The sequence below is a fragment of the Tauraco erythrolophus genome, chromosome 2, assembly GCF_009769465.1.
Source record: "Tauraco erythrolophus isolate bTauEry1 chromosome 2, bTauEry1.pri, whole genome shotgun sequence".
Lineage (NCBI taxonomy): Eukaryota > Metazoa > Chordata > Aves > Musophagiformes > Musophagidae > Tauraco > Tauraco erythrolophus.
The window spans coordinates 19,889,331-19,910,068 of record NC_141466.1 but is presented as its reverse complement, the minus strand read 5'-3'; the positions used below and the strand labels follow the sequence as shown (position 1 = coordinate 19,910,068).

Genomic DNA, 20,738 nt, shown 5'->3' with positions numbered 1-20,738 from the left:
GGGTAACAACAGCTGATGTGAGAGGAATGGGAGTGTAGGATGGGAAAAGATTATTCCAAACTGTTTGTTCTCTGAGAGGGTGTTTGCCCCTCAGCTGAAGGGGAAGACTAACAATGATGAAGTTCACCTAAGGCAACCATCAGCCAGATCAAATAGTAACCAGAGGATTAATCAAGAAACTTTTGAGGACAGAAGGAGCCATCTTGAAAAGAAGCATTAAAATTTGTGACTGGGGGAAGAGACCTTTGAGTGAGCACAAGGCAAAAGAAGAGCAGCCACACCAGGTTTGCTGTGCCAGCTCTACAACTTTCTGCCTAGGCCTGACAGAGCAGCCTCCCAGCTGGACGCTGTGAGTAACCCGCATTTCAACTACTGGACTGACAGAACAAGTTTGAACACATCGTGACCCACACCTCGAGTGTGTCTATGTGAGCTCATGAGGAACGTTCTCGCTGGTGTGTGCATGAGTAGGCTGTAGGAAATGGCACGCATGGATGAAGGCAGAGCACCCACAATTCCAAGAGAAAGTGCACTTACATAGGTAAAGGTACATTCTCAGAAAAGGGAATGTGTGCTTGTAACTTCCATCCATCTTTAAGAGAGGATTTGCGTGCCAGTTTGAGTATATTCTTTGGAATTCACTTGCCATTAACAAATCGATAAACAACCTTGGTCCTGATTTGATTTAAATCATGCCAATTGAGCAGTTTTCCGATGTGATAAAGACAGATTTTCCTTCGCAAATATTATTTAGGTTAAAGTGATATGAACTTACAATTTGTAAATTTTATCATTTGTTTTAGCACTTCTGAATACTCCTGACATACTAGTCTCCAACATAGAATCATAGAATGGTTAGGGTTGTAAAGGACCCCAAAGATCATCTAGTTCCAACCCCCCTGCCATGGGCAGGGACACCCTCCACTACACCAGGTTGCTCAAAGCCTCATCCAACCTGGCCTTGAACATCTCCAGGGATGGGGCATCCACAACGTCTCTAGGCAACCTGTTCCAGTGCTTCACCACCCTCAATGTAAAAAATTTCTTCCTTATATCTAATCGAAATCTCCCCTCTTTCAGTTTAAATCCGTTGCCCCTTGTCCTATCACTACACGCCCTTGTAAAAAGTCCCTCTCCAGCTTTCCTGTAGGCCCCCTTTAAGTACTGGAAGGCTGCAATAAGATCACCCCGGAGCCTTCTCTTCTCCAGGCTGAACAGCCCCAACTCTCTCAGTCTGTCTTCATAGCAGAGGTGCTCCATCCCTAGGATCTTCTTCGTGGCCCTCCTCTGGACCCACTCCAGCAGCTCCATGTCCTTCTTGTGTTGGGGACTCCAGAGCTGAACTCAGTATTCCAGGTGGGGTCTCACAAGAGCAGAGTAGAGGGGGAGAATCACCTCTCTCGACCTGCTGGCCACACTTCTTTGGATGCAGCCCAGGATACGGTTGGCTTTCTGGGCTGCCAGCGCACATTGCCGGCTCATGTTGAGCTTCTCATCCACCAGCACTCCCAAGTCCTTTTCCTCAGGGCTGCTCTCAATCCATTCTCCGCCCAGCCTGTACTTGTGCTTGGGATTTGCCCCAACCCATGTGCAGGATCTTGCACTTGGCCTTGTTGAACTTCAAGAGGTTCTCACAGGCCCACCTCTCCAGCCTGTCAAGGTCCCTCTGGATGGCATCCCTTCCCTCCAGCGTGTCCACAACACCACACAACTTGGTGTCATCTGCAAACTTGTTGAGGGTGCACTCGATCCCACTGTCCATGTCACCAACAAAGATGTTAAATAGCACTGGCCCCAGTACTGACCCCTGAGGAACACCGCTCGTCACTGGCCTCCACGTGGACATTGAACCGTTGACCACAACTCTTTGAGTTTGACCATCCAGCCAATTCCTTATCCACCGAGTGGTCCATCCATCAAATCCATGTCTCTCCAGTTTAGAGAAAAGGATGTCGTGTGGGACAGTATGAAATGCTTTGGACAAGTCCAGGTAGACGATGTCAGTTGCTCTTCAACGCTGTAACCTCATCATAGAAGATCACCAAATTAGTCAGGCAGGATTTGCCCTTAGTGAAGCCATGCTGGCTGTCACCAGTCACCTCCTTATTTTCCATGTGCCTTAAACATAATACGTGTTTATTATATAAGTTGGAAGAACATAATTGAAAAGAATCTCTTACTGCATACTGTTTAGAAACTTCTATTTTATAATATTAAAACCAAAAGTTAAAAGTAAAAAAAAAGCCTCTCATACAACACTGTTTCTAAAATCTTTAATGAATAATTAATAGCCAATTAACTGATCAGCTCCTGCTGAAAGCCTACTTAAGCTTTCCCAGGATTATATTAAGACAGTGGCTAAACAAAAAGTGATTAGAACTAGATCTGGATCTTATTTGGAGATGAGTTCTAGTTGGTAGGAAAAATAGTGAGGATGTAGGTTATGCTATTCCTTGCTACTTTTGAGCATCTGTAATACAGAAAGTGGTTTGGCTACAAGTACCAAACTTTTGTCAATTTTATAGTCATGTTTACAGTCTCTGGGATGTCTGTGGTCCTCTGCCATCTTAGGCATTCATCGTCAGAGTGACTCAAATAGGGCAACTCCAATAACACAGACATCTCTTCAGGCTTTTATTAAACTCCTGACATACAGATTAAGAGACTGGCATTTCTGCTGCTACTTCTTTCCTCAAATTTTTGTTTCCTCATCATCTCCTTTTTTTTTTATTTCTTCCCTATTTCTCTGTCTTTTGCCTACCATTTTAAACGTCTAGTGCCACCAGGTAAGGCTGCACCTTTTGCAAAACTGTTGAGTCTTGGACTACAAAAGGACCAAAATCCATTGCAACTGAAAGCTTATAGAAGTGTGCTAGTATTCAGAGCAGTAGAAAAGTTAACATTTTCTTGGCACTGTACCTGTCTCTCTCCTATAATGGAAATTTCAAATAAAAGTCAGCACCAGAAAAAGAATCTACATTTTCTTTTACTTTCTTTCCACTTAGCAGTATATTTGTTTTCTCTTCAGGAAAGCAGGTTCAGACTCTAATGAGATCTGCAGCACTAGTCTTAATGGCCTCAATTAACACAATCTTTCCTCAAAAAGAAAAATTCTTACCACTATCAATACTGTTCTCATCTAGCTTACTCTCAATGACAAAATGCAAAAGGAATGAATAATGCTGTAAGAAAAAAACCACTGTAATACTCTGCATTTTAAATAATCTATTTTCCTTCTTTTTCATTATTTTAAATGTTTAAAATATTTTTGCTGGTGGTTTTTTTGTTGTTGTTATAGAAGTATTCAAGAAAAAAAAATCTGTATTTTAAATCCTAAAACTTTCCTAATCAGATAATATTGTCAAATTAGAGTCACAGCAGCACTTAAAATTTGAGGAAAATTAATTTTCTCAAAATTAACACAACACAGGATTGGTATGACACTTTCTGATCTCCCATGTTGGTAAATTAATCCTTAAATACACTCTCAGTTTACGGATATTCCACAACCTGAGGAGCACAAGAAAAGATGCTACCGTCTAATACAAAATAAATTATATCTGAACAGTAATGGGTGCAAAGTGTGTCAAAATAATAGTTAGCACATTCTAAGAAGTTTAGGCTATAAATATACTTACCAAAATGAGCAACTTCTGGTGACTCAATCTTTTTCAGAATCATTTCTGTAACTAGTTCTTCAGAAATATTTTGACCTTTAAAAAGCAGTTCTTGACACTAAGGTAGAATGCAAAACATAGTCTTGTATAACATGTATTTGCCAAGAATGTGACAAAACTTAGTAAAAGATTAGACCTTTACCTTAAGCCCATATTCTGTTTCTTCATGAATATTCGCTTGAATTACTTCCAAAGCTGAGAAACCACACCAGATAGAATAAAATTAAAATAAATTAAAATAATAAAAAATATTTTATATACGGACGTGTACATGCAGAGATAGATACATTCACACACACACATTATGTACATGTATTATATTATGTACATGTGCACCAAGCAATCAGACTATTTTTAAATGAACAGCCATTATATTAAGGGTCGTTATTATATTTTGTCTATCCAGAACTTGGTGCCTTTCGGCAATGTCTGGGTGGATGCTCTTCCCTACAATTTAGCCCTATATATATTACAGACAAATGCACAACAGCAGCCTTGCAGGATTATTTTAACTACTGATTTATATCAAATTAGCACTCCTGCTGTGTAATCCAGAGACGAGTATCCGAGCTCAAACACTTCCCAATTTTTACAAACAAGTTTTAGAAAATGAACTGTTTAGACACACAAAAACAGCTGTGTGTCTAAAGGACTTTTTAAAAAGGGCTTTAGAAAGCCCTTAAAAACCTACTCCTTATATAGTCTAATTATCTACAATTAAATAAATACTAAATTTGACACCCATCAAATTCAAAGGCCTGCCCTCTCTCTCTGCGGACAGTGACATCATAGCAGAATGATCCTGGGTCTTTCACACTTCCATACCGTTGAAATAAGCAGACACTTGTGAAAGTTTTCAAGAATGACACTTAAGGCTACATCTCTATCATTAACAAACCAGGCCAGGGAAAGGTCCTATAGCCCGGTGGCTCATGCCTACGCAGCTAAAATCTTTCTCCCCAGAACATAGTGGCTGTTTTCAAACGGCTCCGACTAGTAACGATGACTGTCACGCATACTATCCTTCATGCTACGAATGAAGGTGTTCAGGAGAGAGTTGTTTGCCATGGGCCCAGGCTGAGACAGGGAACATACTAACAAACAGCACAGACAACCGAAAATCAGCACTGTATGTGAACCGTGGCCCTGTTTTATTTATGAGTATTGACCTATTCATTGGATAAATGGATAGATAGTATTTTGTCAAATTAAAAAGAATTGTGAACACCTTTCCTATTTAGTAACTCTCTAACTCTGACTATTTTTTAAATAAATAACACAGTGCAGGATAGATACTGATACACTGGAGCAAGTCCAGTGGAGAGCACCAAGATGATTAAAAGCGTTGGAGAAGCTAAAAGAACTGGCTTTGCTCAGCCTGGAGAATACAGGACAGCTCGTATTGCTGTCTAAAAGTACTTAATGGGAAGGCACAAAGACAGAACCACTGTCTTCACAGAAGTGCAGATAGGACAGGAGGCAACAGACATAAGTAGGAGCACGAGAAATTTCAATAGGGTTATTAAGAAGCAATGGTTCATCATGAATGTGGTCAAACATTGGAAAGTGTTGCCCACAGAGATGATGGAGTCTCCATCCTTGGACAGATTCCAGACTCAACTGGACATAGCCAGGAGCAACCTTCTCTAGTTGACCCTGCTTTGAGTGGAAGTTTGGACTCAGTGATCTCTGGAGGTCCTTTCTAAGCTGTATTATTCATGTTTCTGTATGTTGAATTTCTTTGTTTCTTTCTTTTTTGATGTGGAAAATGAAAAAAAACCTGTTAGCAAAAGTTGAAGGAATGTGTGTGTGTACACATGCATGGGTACACTAGATAATAGAAGATTAAATGAAATATCATGAGCAAAAGAAGAAATTATCTGCATTTACTAGAAAAAAAGGCATAAAAAGGCAATATGTGAGATTTACATCAGTCATTAAGAAAAACTTTCTAATGGCAAAGATGGTGTTACAGAGACAGACTGCCTAGAGATTTTTGAAAACAAACTTCATAGACATTTGTCAGTAATGGTTTAAATACATTCAAAGGGTGTGGACTGGCGTTAAGTACATTCCTAAGGTCCCTTCTGACATTGGTCTGATCTATGTTTTGGACCAGGTATTAATTTTCTGTTAGACAATCCTATGATCTAAAAATTCCATATTTATGAGTTAAAAAAGGTGTTTGAATTTTACCATATTGCAATTTCAAATCTTCAAAATAAGTTGAAGATACCTCATTTGGTAATTAAGCCTGTGTATTCACAGGAATATGAAGTGTTGCACTGTCCACTAGAGGGCTTTTATTATAACAATAAAAAAACATCAAGGGGCACATTTATAAGAAAAAAATGTCATGAAAATCGATATATAAAGACTTGGTTCATAATCAGAACAACTGTACACATGTATGCCATAAAATCAGATCTACAGTTTCCCCAAAGAGACACTCAAGAAATTGCTTCATAATTAAGGTTATTATGTGCTTTCTTTTCTTGTACCTAAAAAGATCATATTCACTTTCAAACTGGTAGGACAAATCTGGTAGAAAAGTATTGGGTTTTCATAAAATTAAGAGAATTAATCAAGATTTGTAAATTATAATGTCATGGATACAAAAATATTACCAGGGTTTTAAAAAAATTACAGATTTTTTTACATGTTTTTCATTACTGCTCACAAAATTAGTACAAAACTGCCAGAGACTTAATTATTTTTTGTAGGAACCCACTTTCTTGCTGAGATGCCTCAAAATGAAAAAAAAAAATCTCCAGCAATGTGTTAATAGGGAATAAGATAATGTCATAAGCAATAGGTTTTACACTACAGATCTTGAAAAATCATTGATGAGAGAGACTGTCCGAAATGGAGCTAGATAGCTTAGAAAATGGAATGATATCTTGTATTCCGGTAAATGCATAGCTGGAGAAATTAACTATGCCTTCTGAAATTGGATATTTTTGTTTTAAACATTTGAAAGTACCGGCTGCCATTCCTTCCATTATTATACATACAGCTACAAAAGCTACACTTCTGTTTCCAGGAGCACATCAGCCCAAGTATTAGGCACTGTGCAGAAAGGAAAGATCCTCCCATTTTTCTCTTGGTCTATATCAGAAAAATCTCTGTGCTCTCTGGAGCTGAATGAGTTGCCTCCATGTGAACAAGAAGGGTCACCTGGATAGCCTTACAGGAGTGGGAATAGAATTTGATTATTATGTGTTAGGTATATCCCCTTCTGAAAAACAAAAAGTGATTTTCTGAGTCTCTCTATAACTAAAAGGCCATTTTTCAGCAATTGCATTTCTGGCAAAATGATTACTTGGTCCTTATCAGTAGTGTTTACTGCGATCAGAAACGTGCCTTTTTGACTTACAGGGAACAGAGAGGATATTCTAAACCAAAAGATATTATGAAGCCAATGCAATGTTCCAAATATAGTGTACGTTTACCTTCTATGAAAACGCATTTCCATATTTGTGCTAGTTTTCTAGCTAACGTCTTCTTTCCAGAGCCCTTAAAATGAAAAACACACATTTAGAAGAAAAACAGACAGGAGGAAGAAAATGTTTATTGCACAATAAAGAACATCTTTTCATGTGATAAAAACAAATAAAAGCTATCGCCAGGATTAGGGCCTCTGAGATATGCACTGGCCAAACACAAACACTCTTTTTAACACCATCCTCTACTTTATACTGCCTAGTATTGCTAATACACTGTTACTGCCCCTTGCAGTCAATTATCTCCAAAGTAATTATACTGACTTTGTTTCTTAGTAACTCAGCCTAAAATTCCTACGAGAAACTCTCTAGGACTGAAATTTATTACCTTCAGTCTCAAAGCAAATTATGACGCAAACCTGTTCAGCCCTTTCTGAGTAAGACACACAGGGATAGGATTATTTGACTAAAACAACGAATATGTAAAAACTGCCCTTGTTAGTCCACAAATCTGATTTAGATACTGACAAAATGTTTCTTATCACTATATTATATCTCTTATCTTACTAATCCTGAGGAACAAACATAACCAAGAGTAACAAGGCCTCTAAGAGTACAGCTACATGAATGGGATTTTGCAAAACTCACTATCTTCCACCCTTAGGATTATGTCCTTTCTTCAAGGGCATACGAGACCTTTTTTGGCAGCCTGTATGCCCTAGATAAATTTGAAGTGATTAATAAGTAGTAAAAACCCACAAATAAGTCACATTCCCAGTTAACAGCATACCAGCAAACACCCCAGCCTGCTCATACCTTACATCTAACAGGTGTGATCAGAATATATGTATTTGGTTTTGCTTTAGTGGCAATAAGTTTTTAACTTAAAAGAAATACCTTAATTAAGATAGTGCTCCATACATCAGTTTTATAAATAAAAGATATTATCATAAAAATAGAACACTTAATTCCCTGCCCTCTTGGCCAGGCCTGTGTAATTTCAACTCTTTGTTAAAATTTGTATTAATATCAAGCATTTACTGAACGCAGTGATTTCGGATGAGAGTATCTGTTTCCTAAATGTTTCTTGCGTTGTCTTTCACTGAATATTTTATGCTGGTTTGGTCTACAAAAATGTAAAGTTACCTTTTACATGTAATACTAGAAATTTGATGCTTGTTTAAAACTAGGCAAGCCAGTCCACTGTAGTTCAGGTCTCATGTTGACCATAAGGCACACTTGTTGGCTACCACCTTACACAGTCTCACTGTGATGTTTGCATCTCATCCACCTGCAGAACACCACCCTGCCTCCTTTCTCAGTTTGGTCAGATGTAGAGATTTGCAGCCAAGCATTACTAAGCAACTGGAGCCAAGGAGTAAGAAAGGATGGAGACCTGTGCAGACACTAGGGACTGAGAGCCTTCCAGCCTTGTGAAAGTCTTTGAAGAAAGGAAATGTAGCCATATCTTAGCACTATGGCATTGATTTGGGGCTTGATTTGGTGTGTCAGCTGGCATTGAAGTTTGGATTGGTTGCCAGTTCTAGGTGCACACCATTCATCTCTCTACCTGCTGGGCAGTGCAAAGCAGATTTCCGCACGATCATTCCAGACTCTGTTGTGGTACCTAACGGAATCACACACAAGCGCAGAGGGCAAGCTGCTAGAGGACCTTGTGTTCACACTGGACGTGGGGTGCTCTGAAGGCACCTTTCATGGTCAACTGCAATGTTCAAGAGCAAAGCAGCTTTCAGGGCAACAGTGGTGTGTTTAAGTGCAGATCAGATTCAGTACAGACATAAGGCAAACTTCTACCTAAAAATAACCCCCTTCAGCAAACTAAGGCACTAACGTAAAACCACCCACAGAGTCAGGAGACATTTGGGAAAAATAAATCTGAGAAGTCTAGGATTACCAAACATCAAATTTTCCTCAGTAATGGAGCCACACATTGTTTGAGAAAAAGAGACCTTGAATTAGTTAAAATATAGTGCAAATCTCCTTATCCAGACACCTTGGTGGATTTCAGTTATTCCCAAGTATATGACATATAATTCTGTCAAAGTTCATTTAAATATTTAATACCTCATTGCATGTCTGTAAGTCAGTACATTAACCTGAAGGTTCTTTCATGCCTATTTATGTCTTTAATCTGTCAAGTTTTTTATAAGGTAGAATACTGAAATAACATAAAACTAATCCAGCTGCCAACGTAAAAAGAGAAGACACTTTTTGAGCAACATGAGACTTTTAATTACAGCAATAACACTTTTAATTGTAATTGACTGGTCACTCAGGTCACAAATTGGCGTCATTAAGCAAGACCAGAATCTTTACCACACTCTGCAGGATTTGCAAAGTGGAAAACATAAAAAAGTAGGTCTTTGATCTTTTTGGCAGCATTACTAATGTTTTGAAAGGAAAAGTAAAATTTTTAGCAGAATATCTGAAGAAAAGACTTCTATCAAACATCTTACTGGCTTTCCAAGGACAATTAAACAAGTGGGCTTGGACAACAGAAAGGATTTTTCAGCTTCATCTTCATCGAAGATGTCTGCAAAGGGCTGAGCTTGTTTTTCGGCTTGTGAAGCCATAAATTATATAAGACTGGGAGAAAAAAAAAAAGTTTGTTATAAAATACAGTAGCTTACATATGTGTAAAATGACACATACTTCAAAATGGAACTGCACAATAATGTGATAGAAAATTAATTGCTTTGTAACAGAAGCTGCCCTAAGAAGAAAAAGGATTTAGAGAACGTACACAATGCACGCATTACTAAGAAGAGAGTTGCTTCCAAAAAATAAGGGATTGTCAGAACCACCCCCGATCCCCAGCTGCAACTACACGGATGTTGATAACAACTTCTTCCTGACTCTCAAACTGCCTGTAGCTGTTTTTCAAACAGCATATAGTTGTTTCATTGCCTTTTGCTTCCTATTCCAATTACTACACAGTTCTAACTTCTCTCTGGTCCCTGAAATGAACCATGACTCTGCTAACATCTTCACTTGTGAAAAGCCCCATCATGGTCAATGGAACTACTCGCTATGGCCACAGCTTGGTACACGAACAGGGCTTTGCAGAATTTAATTATGGTTCATCACCTGTTCTGTAATCCTCTCACAAACTGCAGCTCTTCCAGGACTGCAAGAGATCCCACACCCAGCACTACACAACAAAGCAAAACAGAAACAAGTTTCTAATTAAGGTCAACTGGAGCAAAATTTGGGTGGGCTGTTCAGACAAATGGAGTCCAAAACACGAGGAGTTTGATGAAGCATGTCTGAAGAAGGCAAAACAAAACATCGCTTTCTTTAGAGGGCCACTCAAACTCTTAACCTCTCGGCTCCCCCAGTCATTTTTAAATTAAAAAATTCTACTTCAGGATGAAAACCTGAAAAAGTTCGTTTTGAAACATCCAAGTGCAACATTTGGACACCTTCAGAACAAGACCGTCTGAACAACAGGGTCAGTATTTCAATATCGACCCCCCCCTGCCCCCCATACAAACCAACCCTCCCTTTCCCTCATGGAAGCTCACTGGCTGAACTTCACCCGGCGTTTCTGGCAATTTCGCTCCTTCCTAATCAACCTTTACTAATTTCCTAATTACAAACGCCACCCCTACCAAACCAACGAAACGAACCCGACACCCCCGCCCCGACGAACTGCCCGCGCGGGCCCTGTCTCGGCCCCGCCCCACCAGCGCACCCCTGACCGGCAGCGAGAGCCGATCCCCTCAGCGCCGGGGGCGTCACTCACGGCGAAGGAGGTGCGGGGGGAGGTGGCAGAGTGAGGCCTCAACGGCCGCCGCGCGCGCCCCGTCGCCGGCTCGCGCATCCCCGTCACCCGGGCAACCGGAGAGCCCCGCCCCCTCCCTTCGCCCCGCCCCCTCGGAGGCGGAGACTCCCACCCCGCGCAAGGAGGCGCCACTGAGGCCGCGCGGCGGCCTCGGAGCTGTTCCTGGTGCTGACCCTGCCGGCGGACCCGCCCGCAGGGGCGGGGCGCGCCGCGCCCTCGGACGAGCGGAGCCCGGTGGGAGCAGCGGCTGACGGCGGCCCCGCCGCCTCGCCTGCCCCGGCGGCCCGCCCCCGCCGCGCCGGGATCCGCGCCGCTGGGGGCCCACGCGTGACACGGCCCCACCTACCCCTCAGGCGGCGGCGCAGGCGCAGTGCTCGCTCTCTCGCCCGCCCGTGGGCGCGCCTGCGCGGTGGCATGTGGGCACTTCCGGCTGCCACCGATCCCGGCAGCGGGGCCGTGGGGGCTGGTCTCCAGCTCCGTCGCGCACCCCCGCTCCTAGCGGGAGCTCGGCTCTTCCCTCGGCTGCGGGCGGGCAGCCCCCCTGCCCCTCCTGCCCCCGCCGTGCCTTGGGGCCGGGGCAAGGCCCGAGCCGTGCGCGGCCGCCATGCCGGCGGCAGCCGCCGCCGCCCCCCTGATCAGCTCAGTGCAGAAGCTGGTGCTGTACGAGACCAGGGCTGTAAGTAGCGTCCGCCCCGCTGCCGCCGCCGCTCCCGGGGGGCGGGGAGGAGCTCCGCCTGGCGGCCCCCGCGCTGGGGGCTGCCGCTCCGGGCGCGGGGCAGAGCGGGAGGATGTCCCTGCGCTGCGCCCTGCCGTTCTGCCTCGGCCCTGCTGCCTGGGCTGGCCTGCGGCATGTCAAAAAACACATTCCTTACTTTCCTCTTCTTTTGGTTTTGGCTTGTTTTGTTTTGGTTTTTTTTCGGTCACACATCCAAAACACAGGGATGTTTGAAATAATCGTTAGAAGTATTCTCGTCACCGTGCCTCCGCCACCGCTTCTAATAATTATTTCAAACTCAAACGAAGAGCCGGTTTCTGCCCCAAGCGCTGTTGGTGTGCGCGCATGTAGGGTCCGAGCCCCGCAGGGCCGGGCAGCGGGGTGGCAGCGGGGGTGGCAGCCCCCCGGGGCAGTGCGGGTGCTGCGGGCTGCGAGCTCGGCAGGTTCCGGCGCCGCGCTGCTGGTGCTGCTGTTCCTGCTTGCGCAGGTGCCGGCTTGTTTCGGCGTGTGGCTGTTCTCGCTCAGCCAGGCTGACGGCTCTGACTCGTGTGTGGGTTAAAACCGGGCAGCTGAAGTTGTCCAGGACTGGAGAATTACGGCTTGAATTAAGGATTTAAACAGGATGGCCGAAGTGGTTACCACCCGTGCCTGTCTGTTTGCTTTTTCTGAGAGATTTCAGTTCTCATCGGCTCAGTGGCTTGTGGAGCAACTTCCAGAGTTTTCAGTCTGACCTCTGGAAGTAAGCTGCTGAAGACTGGCAGCGTTCCTTAATATTCTGTTGCAGAAACACTATGGATGTGCTATTCACAAGACTTTTTGCCGTGGGCAAAGTGGACTGGAGGTTTGAGTGGTAACTGCTTCTTTAGCCATGTGATGAACATGCGACCGTGTGAGTCAGACTCCAGTTTTGGGGTAAATAACATGAGATAAAACCACTGCGTTTATCATCCTCTAGCTCCCAATCAAATGTCTTTGTGTTGTTTCTCTTGTTTCATAGTGTGTTGCTTTTTCACTTGGGGTAGTTTTGGATAGAGTTAGGTACCACAGCTTTAAGTGCTCTGGTTCTAAGTTCCACTGTCACCTGTAGTGTTAAAAGAAAGATAATTTTTACACTGAAGGCAATGTAGCCTCTTGAAAACATACCAAAATGGCAGATTAAAGTATCCAGAATTATTGGTACCAATAAATGGTGATTACTCTTGCTTTCCAGAAAGTTGCTTGTTTTCACCTATGCCTAAAGAAATTTTGATGGCTGCCTTAACGCATGTGTCTCAGCATTGCTGACAAACACTGTTCGTTGGTTTATTTTCAGCCAAATTATTGTGATATGGTAGAAGGGCAATGGGAAGTAAAATTCCTGAATTACTGAATTTAGTTGTTCTTGCCTCACAACTCATGCTATTTTTCAGGTAGCTGAGGTTTGGCTTTTTGTGACTGACGTGCGTGGATATCTGGCTTAATTTTCTCTGATCTTTAAGACTCAGTTGCTGAGAGACAACCTGCTTTTCACAGAGGTTTGGGTTTACTGTGCTTTGGGATTCTGTCAGCTAGCTGCGGGTCTCCAGGCCTCTCAGGTTGATCCTGTTAGTTCAGGAGCCACAGTCTTTCACATCTGGCTAGTGGTAGCTGGCGGTGTCTGCCTGAATGGGCAGGTTTGTCCGTGCTTTGCTGCGGTCAGAATTCAGTAAGGGGCAGATCCAGCAGTCCTGATCCACTCAAGGAGGCAAGATGGTTTTGATCAGCCATGAGAGGCAGTGGTGCAGATCAGCATGTGCCACTCTAAATGTCTCAGCTGAGTAATGGTGTCTCAAAGCTGTTTATTTGGTCACTTTTTGTGGAGGATGCAAATAGAATATTTTCCCTGAATATGGATATATGTTCGTACTAAAAAATAAAAAAGTATGCTATACTGCTGTGAGTTGCAGTCCTTTGAGTTTTGAAATTCAAATTCTAGTCCTTTTTTTTTATTCCAAAGGAAAAATGCTATAGGAATTGTTTTGGAGCAATTATTTGAAAAGGGTTGATGCACTTAATAAAATCACAGATTCATGTAGGTTGGAAGGGACTTCTGGAGTTCATCTGGTCCAGCACCCTGCTCAAAGCAGCTTTGACAAGAGTATGATGTCAGGGCTGTGTCCAGCTGAGTTTTGAGTATCTCCAAGTATGGAGATTCTACAGCCTCTGCAGACAACATGTTCTAGTGCTTGATCACTGTTGTGGTTTAAAAAAAAAGGAGGAGGATGAGTGGGGAAGAAATTCCATGTATTAAGTTGGCATTTTGCATGTTTCAACTTCTGTCTGTTGCATCTTGTCCATCCACTTTTCACCCATCAGAAGAATTTGTCTGTGTCTTACCTATACCTTCTCCTTAGATGGTTTTAGGCAGCAGTAAGGTCCTGCCAAAGCTGAACAAGCACAGTTCTCTGTCATGTGCTCTGCCCTCCAGATCACCTCGCTAGCTGTCTGCTGGACTCACTCTGGTATGTCAATGTCTGTTTTGTATTGGGGAGCCCAAAACTGGACTTCAGACTTGATCAGGTCACACAGAGTTTCAGAAGGAAATTTGCTGTTACAGCTGATTCAGTGTCATGTTGGGCTGCTGACAGATGTTCCCTCTCCTCCCTGAGGTGCCCCTTGTGCAGCCTCCTTTTCATAAAATCTCACAATCATGCCGTTGCCAGCTGTGACAGTTAGTCACTGGTATGACGGAAGCATCACCCAGAGGTAAAATGGAATGGCTTTCTCCTGGTTCAGGTTACTCTTCTGATTTCCCTCAGGCCATGTGCTTGCTAGCTACAGTGTAAGCTTGTGGGACCAGGAGTTATATCAGATATAGGGTAACATCAAACTGTATCCTAAGATTCCTTGTGGAGACTTCGAGTGGGCAAGGAAGGGATGACTTAAGCTGTCAGCAGTGGGAGAAACAGTGGAGCATACACTGATCATATTGCTTATTCCTGTAAAACCCCTCTATGTTAAAAGGAGGAAGAGATGACATAGATGAGAAAGTGGAAACGGTTAGGCAGGTTTTTATGGTTAATTTTTTTTAAGTTAAGAACACAGTAGCATTATTTAAGTCAAGCAGGAAAGGCTCTGGTAGCGTTATTGGAGTCGAACAAGGACTCCTAGAGGTGAGGAGAACTGAATTCACAGTGTCAACTGAAGCAAGAGAGAGCAAAATTCTGTTTTGTTTTTTTTTTTTAATGTTTATATTTAGAGTAGCCACTGAGACCTGCCTCATAAACTGATGCTTTGGGTCAATAAATACCATGGAGATGTGAATTGTATCTCTTGTTTGTCCTAGGAAGTTGAGGGTTTGTTTAAAAGTAGTCAGAAAAATGAACTGAAACAGTTGTATTTAGATCAATGTCAATTATCTTTCATTTTATGCATATTTTTACTGCTGAAATGCACACCAGAGGGCAGTAAAGACATTTCAGCAATATGACTAATAAGAAACAAAAGATATTTTCCTCTCTCCTTCAGGAGAAGATGGAACTTTTGTGTATCCCCCAGATGAAGCCCACCTGAAAGCTGTAGCTTAGTTCATTGGAAAATATCATCCCCCTGAGGTGGTGTGACATTGAACAAGTCAACTTGTGCCATCTCTACAAAGGCATAGCACTTCTCTATCTTTCAAGATATTATGAGGCTTAATTAATATTATTTTATTCTAATCATGTTCTTCTCCAGTCTACATCTCCACAGTATCCAAATGACTTGCACAAGCTTATTAAGCAATGTGACTAGCATAATTACCTGTAGATTTTTCTGTCCTTTTCTCCAAGGGAAATTATGTAGGGTTTTTTGGGGGTCTCTTTTGCTTCATTTCATTTGTGTTTTGTTTTTTTTTTTTTTAATATTTCCTTTCTCCTAAAAATAATCTGAAAGCTTTTGTATTAGCAAAACCCAAGTTCACTTACTTAATGCTGAAGTTAGTCTGTGGTCAAACTGGAGATATTAATGTAGAAGATGATTTCGCAGAAAAAGCTACAGAATTTTTACTGAATTGTGAACTGCACTGGTTTATATAGGTGGTTATCTGATGCATTCGAAAAACTGTTGAAAGTAGTGAACAATCTACTGGGCTACTGTTAGCTATCATTATTTTCCAGCTAGAAATGGCTGTGAAAATTGATGTCTCCGGAGTGATTTCATTAGCAGAAGACAGCCCCTCTCAGATGACTTCCCCATCCCCTCTGTAATGGCATTCCAGGAATGGCGATGACATAATGGAGCAGAGGATGGAGTTGTGACAAGAGAAGTTTTGTGGAACTCGGGAAGGCACTATTTCTGCCTTAAATACCTCGATATAGTGCCAAATAAATGGGCGATGAAATAGAGAAATTTAATTAACTGGTCTATATAGGATCTAGACTGTGTATAAGGATGTATGGATAAGGAATTGGCTCAATGGCCGCACTCAGAGAGTAGTGGTCAACGGCTCGATGTCCATGTGGAGACCGGTCACGAGTGGCGTCCCTCAGGGGTCCGTGTTGGGCCCGGCCCTCTTCAACATCTTTGTCGGTGACGTGGACAGTGGCATGGAGTGCACCCTCAGCAAGTTCGCCGATGACACCAAGCTGTGTGGTGCCGTCGACACGCTGGAAGGGAGGGATGCCATCCAGAGGGACCTCGACAGGCTGGAGAGGTGGGCCCGTACCAACCTCATGAAGTTTAACCAGGCCAAGTGCAAGGTCCTACATCTGGGTCGTGGCAATCCCAGGCACAAATACAGACTGGGCGGAGAATGGATCGTGAGCAGCCCTGAGGAGAAGGACTTGGGAGTACTGGTGGATGAGAAGCTCAATATGAGCCGGCAATGTGCTCTTGTGGCCCAGAAGGCCAACCGCATCCTGGGCTGCATCAAGAGGAGCGTGGCCAGCAGGTCGAGGGAGGTGATTCTCCCCCTCTACTCTGCCCTCGTGAGACCTCACTTGGAGTATTGCGTCCAGTTCTGGAGTCCCCAACATAAGAAGGACATGGACCAGTTGGAGAGGGTCCAGAGGAGGGCCACGAAGATGATAAGAGGGCTGGAGCACCTTTCCTATGAGGACAGGCTGAAAGAGTTGGGGCTGTTCAGCCTGGAGAAGAGGAGGCTCCGGGGTGACCTTGTAGTGGTCTTCCAGTACCTCAAGGGGGCCTACAAGAAAGATGGGGAGAGGCTGTTCAGGAGGGCCAGTTGTGATAGGACAAGGGGTAATGGTTTTAAAATAGAGGGAAGTAGATTCAGGTTGGATATTAGGAAAAAATTTTTTACCATGAGAGTTGTAGAACACTGGAACAGGTTGCCCAGAGAGGTGGTGGATGCTCCATCCCTGGAGACGTTCAAGGCCCGGCTGGATGAGGCCCTGAGCAACCTGATCTAGTTGGAGATATCCCTGTTCCTTGCAGGGGGGTTGGACTAGATGACCTTTGAAGGTCCCTTCCAGCCCTAACGATTCTATGATTCTATGATTCTATAATTATAACGGGTACTTGGTGGAACAGCAGTGATGAGAACATCACAAGTTTTGAAGGGTGTTTGCTATTCAGGCAGAACAAAAATAAAGTTCAAAAGCGGTAGCACCACGCTGCATATAAAAGATGTGACTTCAAAGGTTGTTTTGGAAACATATGTTTTATTTCTTTTTTTCTGTGTTGACCTGAGTGTCCTCATGTAGTCACTAGATCAACAGAAGTGAGATACTCTTATAGTATATATTGTGAATCCACCTTTTTGGATGGAATGGTGATGAAGTATTTGTGGATATGTTTAAATATATCCATTTGCAATAATTTAACAGAAGGATGAAGAAAAATACCTATTTTCTATCACTATTTTTTGTTTTCAAAGTGAAGTTTGTTATGGCCCTAAAACTGAATGAGTATTTTTCCTTGTTAAAAGTAAGAATTTACAAGTATGAATGTACTGAACAAGCAGTGAAGATAAAATGAGTAACAAGAATGAGGTTATGAGAAAGGGAACAATCAGTGTTGAAGTAGAAATAAAATTCAGTATTGCTATAGTATTTACAGAACGAAAGAACAGTTTTTGCTGTACCTTACATCTAGGTGTAATTATTTTTCTCCCCTTCTTTGGCATAGTAGAGAAAAAAATGCTGAACCTATACCTTTTTTTAACCCTATTTAATATCTTGTTTATGCCTTGAAGACTTATGATCTACAATCAAGTTCAGTACATCTTAAAACTGCTACGAAAATTTGAGGAAAAGGCTTTTTCTTACGGAGAGTGGGCGTTTGGTGGCAGGTGGCAGTTACCTGCCCAGTTAAGCATGAATTAAAGCAGAGAGGTAACAGAGTGCTGATCCGAAGTCAGTGTTCACATGAAAGTTTCTCATCTGGCAGCCCAGGGTGTTTCTTCAATCTGACGGAAAGCGCGACAGTGAAAAGTGTGAGGTGGAAGGAGCAGCAGAGAGGAACCGTTATGAACGGACCGCAGCCCCCTGCTTCCCACCCCCCCGCGCCGCTCAGGGCAGGGGGAAGGTAGAGGAGTCGGGAGAAGGAGTGAAGCTGCGCCTGGGAAGGAGGAAGGGTGGGGGGAAAGGTGTTGGTTTGTCTTTGCTTCTTGCTGCCAGAACCTATTTTAATTGTCAATAAATTACATTAATTTTCCCCAAGTCAAGTCTGTTTTGCCTGTGACAGTAAATGGTAGGTGATCTCTGTGTCCTTACCTTGACCCACCGCTTTTTCCATCTTGTTTTCTCCACCTGTCCTGTTGAGGAGGGGAAGTGAGAGAGTAGCTGGCAGAGTCTAGCAGCTGGCCGAGGTCAACCCACCACACTTCCTTAGGGCTTGTGTTTTTGGAGACAACCATAGGCTCAACAAGTGTTTTTTTTGCAAGCCTTTTGTTTAAGTTCTTACGTGTTTTCTTTATGATATTTGCAGGTTTAAAAATTGCCCGTATTGGTGCACTACTGTATTTTTCAAGTAACTTTTAGTGTATTTTCACTTCTCTTTTGTGTTTTTTTTTTTGTTTGTTTCCTGCTGATTAAGTTGTGTGTTGCTTTTTAACTGATGAGTGAAATAAATTCTTTACAGTGCTAACATTTCTTAATGATAATTAGTCTATAGAAAGAAGCAATTCATAGTTTTGGACCAGGAATTTTAAGAAGTAATCTTCTTAAAGAAAAAAAAAATAGTTGTGGGCAGAATGTTTGATTTCAGAATTATTATCCTACCATTATAAACAACAATTTGCAGTAAGAAGATTTTATTTTGTTTAGACTCCTTTTAGAAGAAGCTATTTTTATTGGTTTGGCTGAATCAAAAGACTGATAAAAGAGGGTGTAAAGCCTTTCAGTTAGATCGCTTTGGTCAAAACTCAGTCCCAGGTGGAAGTGACTAATGATTGTTTCTATCTTGTGGTTGCTTAGTGATGATTGTGCATTAAATTAAGCTTCGATCCGGATATCATAGCTGCACGGTGCACTGCTGTGGTCTGTAAATTGCATTTGTTAACAAGTTTCAGCAAAGGCCATGCTAAACCTGGAAACAGTGTGTTTTGTCCCAGATGATGGTTGAAGGACTCTGGCAGAACAGCATGAGGAGGTCTGCGCTGTTTCTCCTTGTATACTGTTCTATTGAGAAAGTGCTTTGTTAGTCAAGGTTGCCCATTTATCTAAATGCAGTGGCTTTACTGTGGAGTGGAATTGCTTGAGACATTTGGAAAATGCTTCAATTTATTCAGTTCAACTTAGTAATAAATGGAATAAGAGAATAAGGATAGAAACTCCCAGAAAGGATTCTGTAGCTTACCTGTGGATTCTCATTTCTTTTACTGTAATGATTTCTGTTAATCAAAATAGTTGTGAACAGTACAGTGCATTTAGCTTTGGTTAATTTTACAGTTATATTACAACCTCAGAAGTTAGTTTGTTGATGATACGTGCTTAGTGTTGTGTTGATATGGTGTTTTTCTTTATTCTTTTCTAGTATTCGTGTGATAGAAATTTAATTGTGTTACGTGTCACTGATACAGTTTTATTTGTGCTCCATGTCATCCAGTAAGACAGACTTACATATTCATTGAATGCATAAATTGGGTAGCAGAAGCAGCTAATGCTGAAATGTCTTTTTTGTTTAATTTTTGCATTGTTAGTTTTCATAGTATCTTTGTTTTCATTTCAGACCTTGAAGGCAGAATATGAGCTAGCATATCGTGCCATTTTTTGAGTAATTCTGGTGTTGTTCAGTGTTAGCCAGGCCTGAAAACTTCCCAAGCAGAAGTCTAATTTTGGGTTCCTAGTTTTGAGGACTAGTTCAAATTCAAAAGTTTTTGCAGAAGGAATCTTCATTACTTCCACATGAATATCCTCTAACATGCAGTAGATAAGATTTCCATTTGCTAAATTGAGATTTCCCATTGCCTGGCTTTCTAAAAAGGTGGCTTCTTCAAGTCTGTTGGTGCTGGGTTTTGATGCTGTTCTCAGCTGACCTTCCTCAATCCATCACACAGCCTAGCTTTCTAACTTAAAACAAAAAACCTAAGTTAGTCCTTAGAATCATAGAATCATAGAATCATAGAATGGTTAGGGCTGGAAGGGACCTTCAAAGGTCATCTAGTCCAACCCCCCTGCAAGGAACAGGGATATCTCCAACTAGATCAGGTTGCTCAGGGCCTCATCCAACCTGGCCTTGAACGTCTCCAGGGATGGAGCATCCACCACCTCTCTGGGCAACCTGTTCCAGTGTTCTACAACTCTCATGGTAAAAAATTTTTTCCTAATATCCAACCTGAATCTACCTCCCTCTATTTTAAAACCATTACCCCTTGTCCTATCACAACTGGCCCTCCTGAACAGCCTCTCCCCATCTTTCTTGTAGGCCCCCTTGAGGTACTGGAAGACCGCTATAAGGTCACCCCGGAGCCTCCTCTTCTCCAGGCTGAACAGCCCCAAGTCTTTCAGCCTGTCCTCATAGGAAAGGTGCTCCAGCCCTCTTATCATCTTCGTGGCCCTCCTCTGGACCCTCTCCAACTGGTCCATGTCCTTCTTATGTTGGGGACTCCAGAACTGGACGCAATACTCCAAGTGAGGTCTCATGAGGGCAGAGTAGAGGGGGAGAATCACCTCCCTCGACCTGCTGGCCACGCTCCT

General features: G+C 42.6%; 2 protein-coding genes across 2 annotated transcripts in view; one reads left to right on the top strand and one right to left on the bottom strand.

The window, feature by feature from the left end:
- Positions 1-9,714, bottom strand: part of AK9 (adenylate kinase 9) — a 60,848-nt gene extending 51,134 nt beyond the window's left edge. The window contains exons 1-4 of the mRNA XM_086608121.1: positions 9,598-9,714; positions 7,130-7,193; positions 3,820-3,872; positions 3,639-3,735 (exon numbers count right to left, since the gene is read on the bottom strand). Coding sequence (XP_086464247.1) covers positions 3,639-3,735; positions 3,820-3,872; positions 7,130-7,193; positions 9,598-9,714 — 331 coding nt within the window. The remainder of the gene's footprint in view (positions 1-3,638; positions 3,736-3,819; positions 3,873-7,129; positions 7,194-9,597) is intronic.
- A 1,815-nt stretch (positions 9,715-11,529) lies between these two features.
- The window catches only part of FIG4 (FIG4 phosphoinositide 5-phosphatase), a 79,594-nt gene continuing 70,385 nt past the window's right edge, over positions 11,530-20,738 (top strand). Inside the window, exon 1 of the mRNA XM_086608120.1 lies at positions 11,530-11,601. Within this exon, the coding sequence (XP_086464246.1) occupies positions 11,530-11,601 (72 nt within the window). The remainder of the gene's footprint in view (positions 11,602-20,738) is intronic.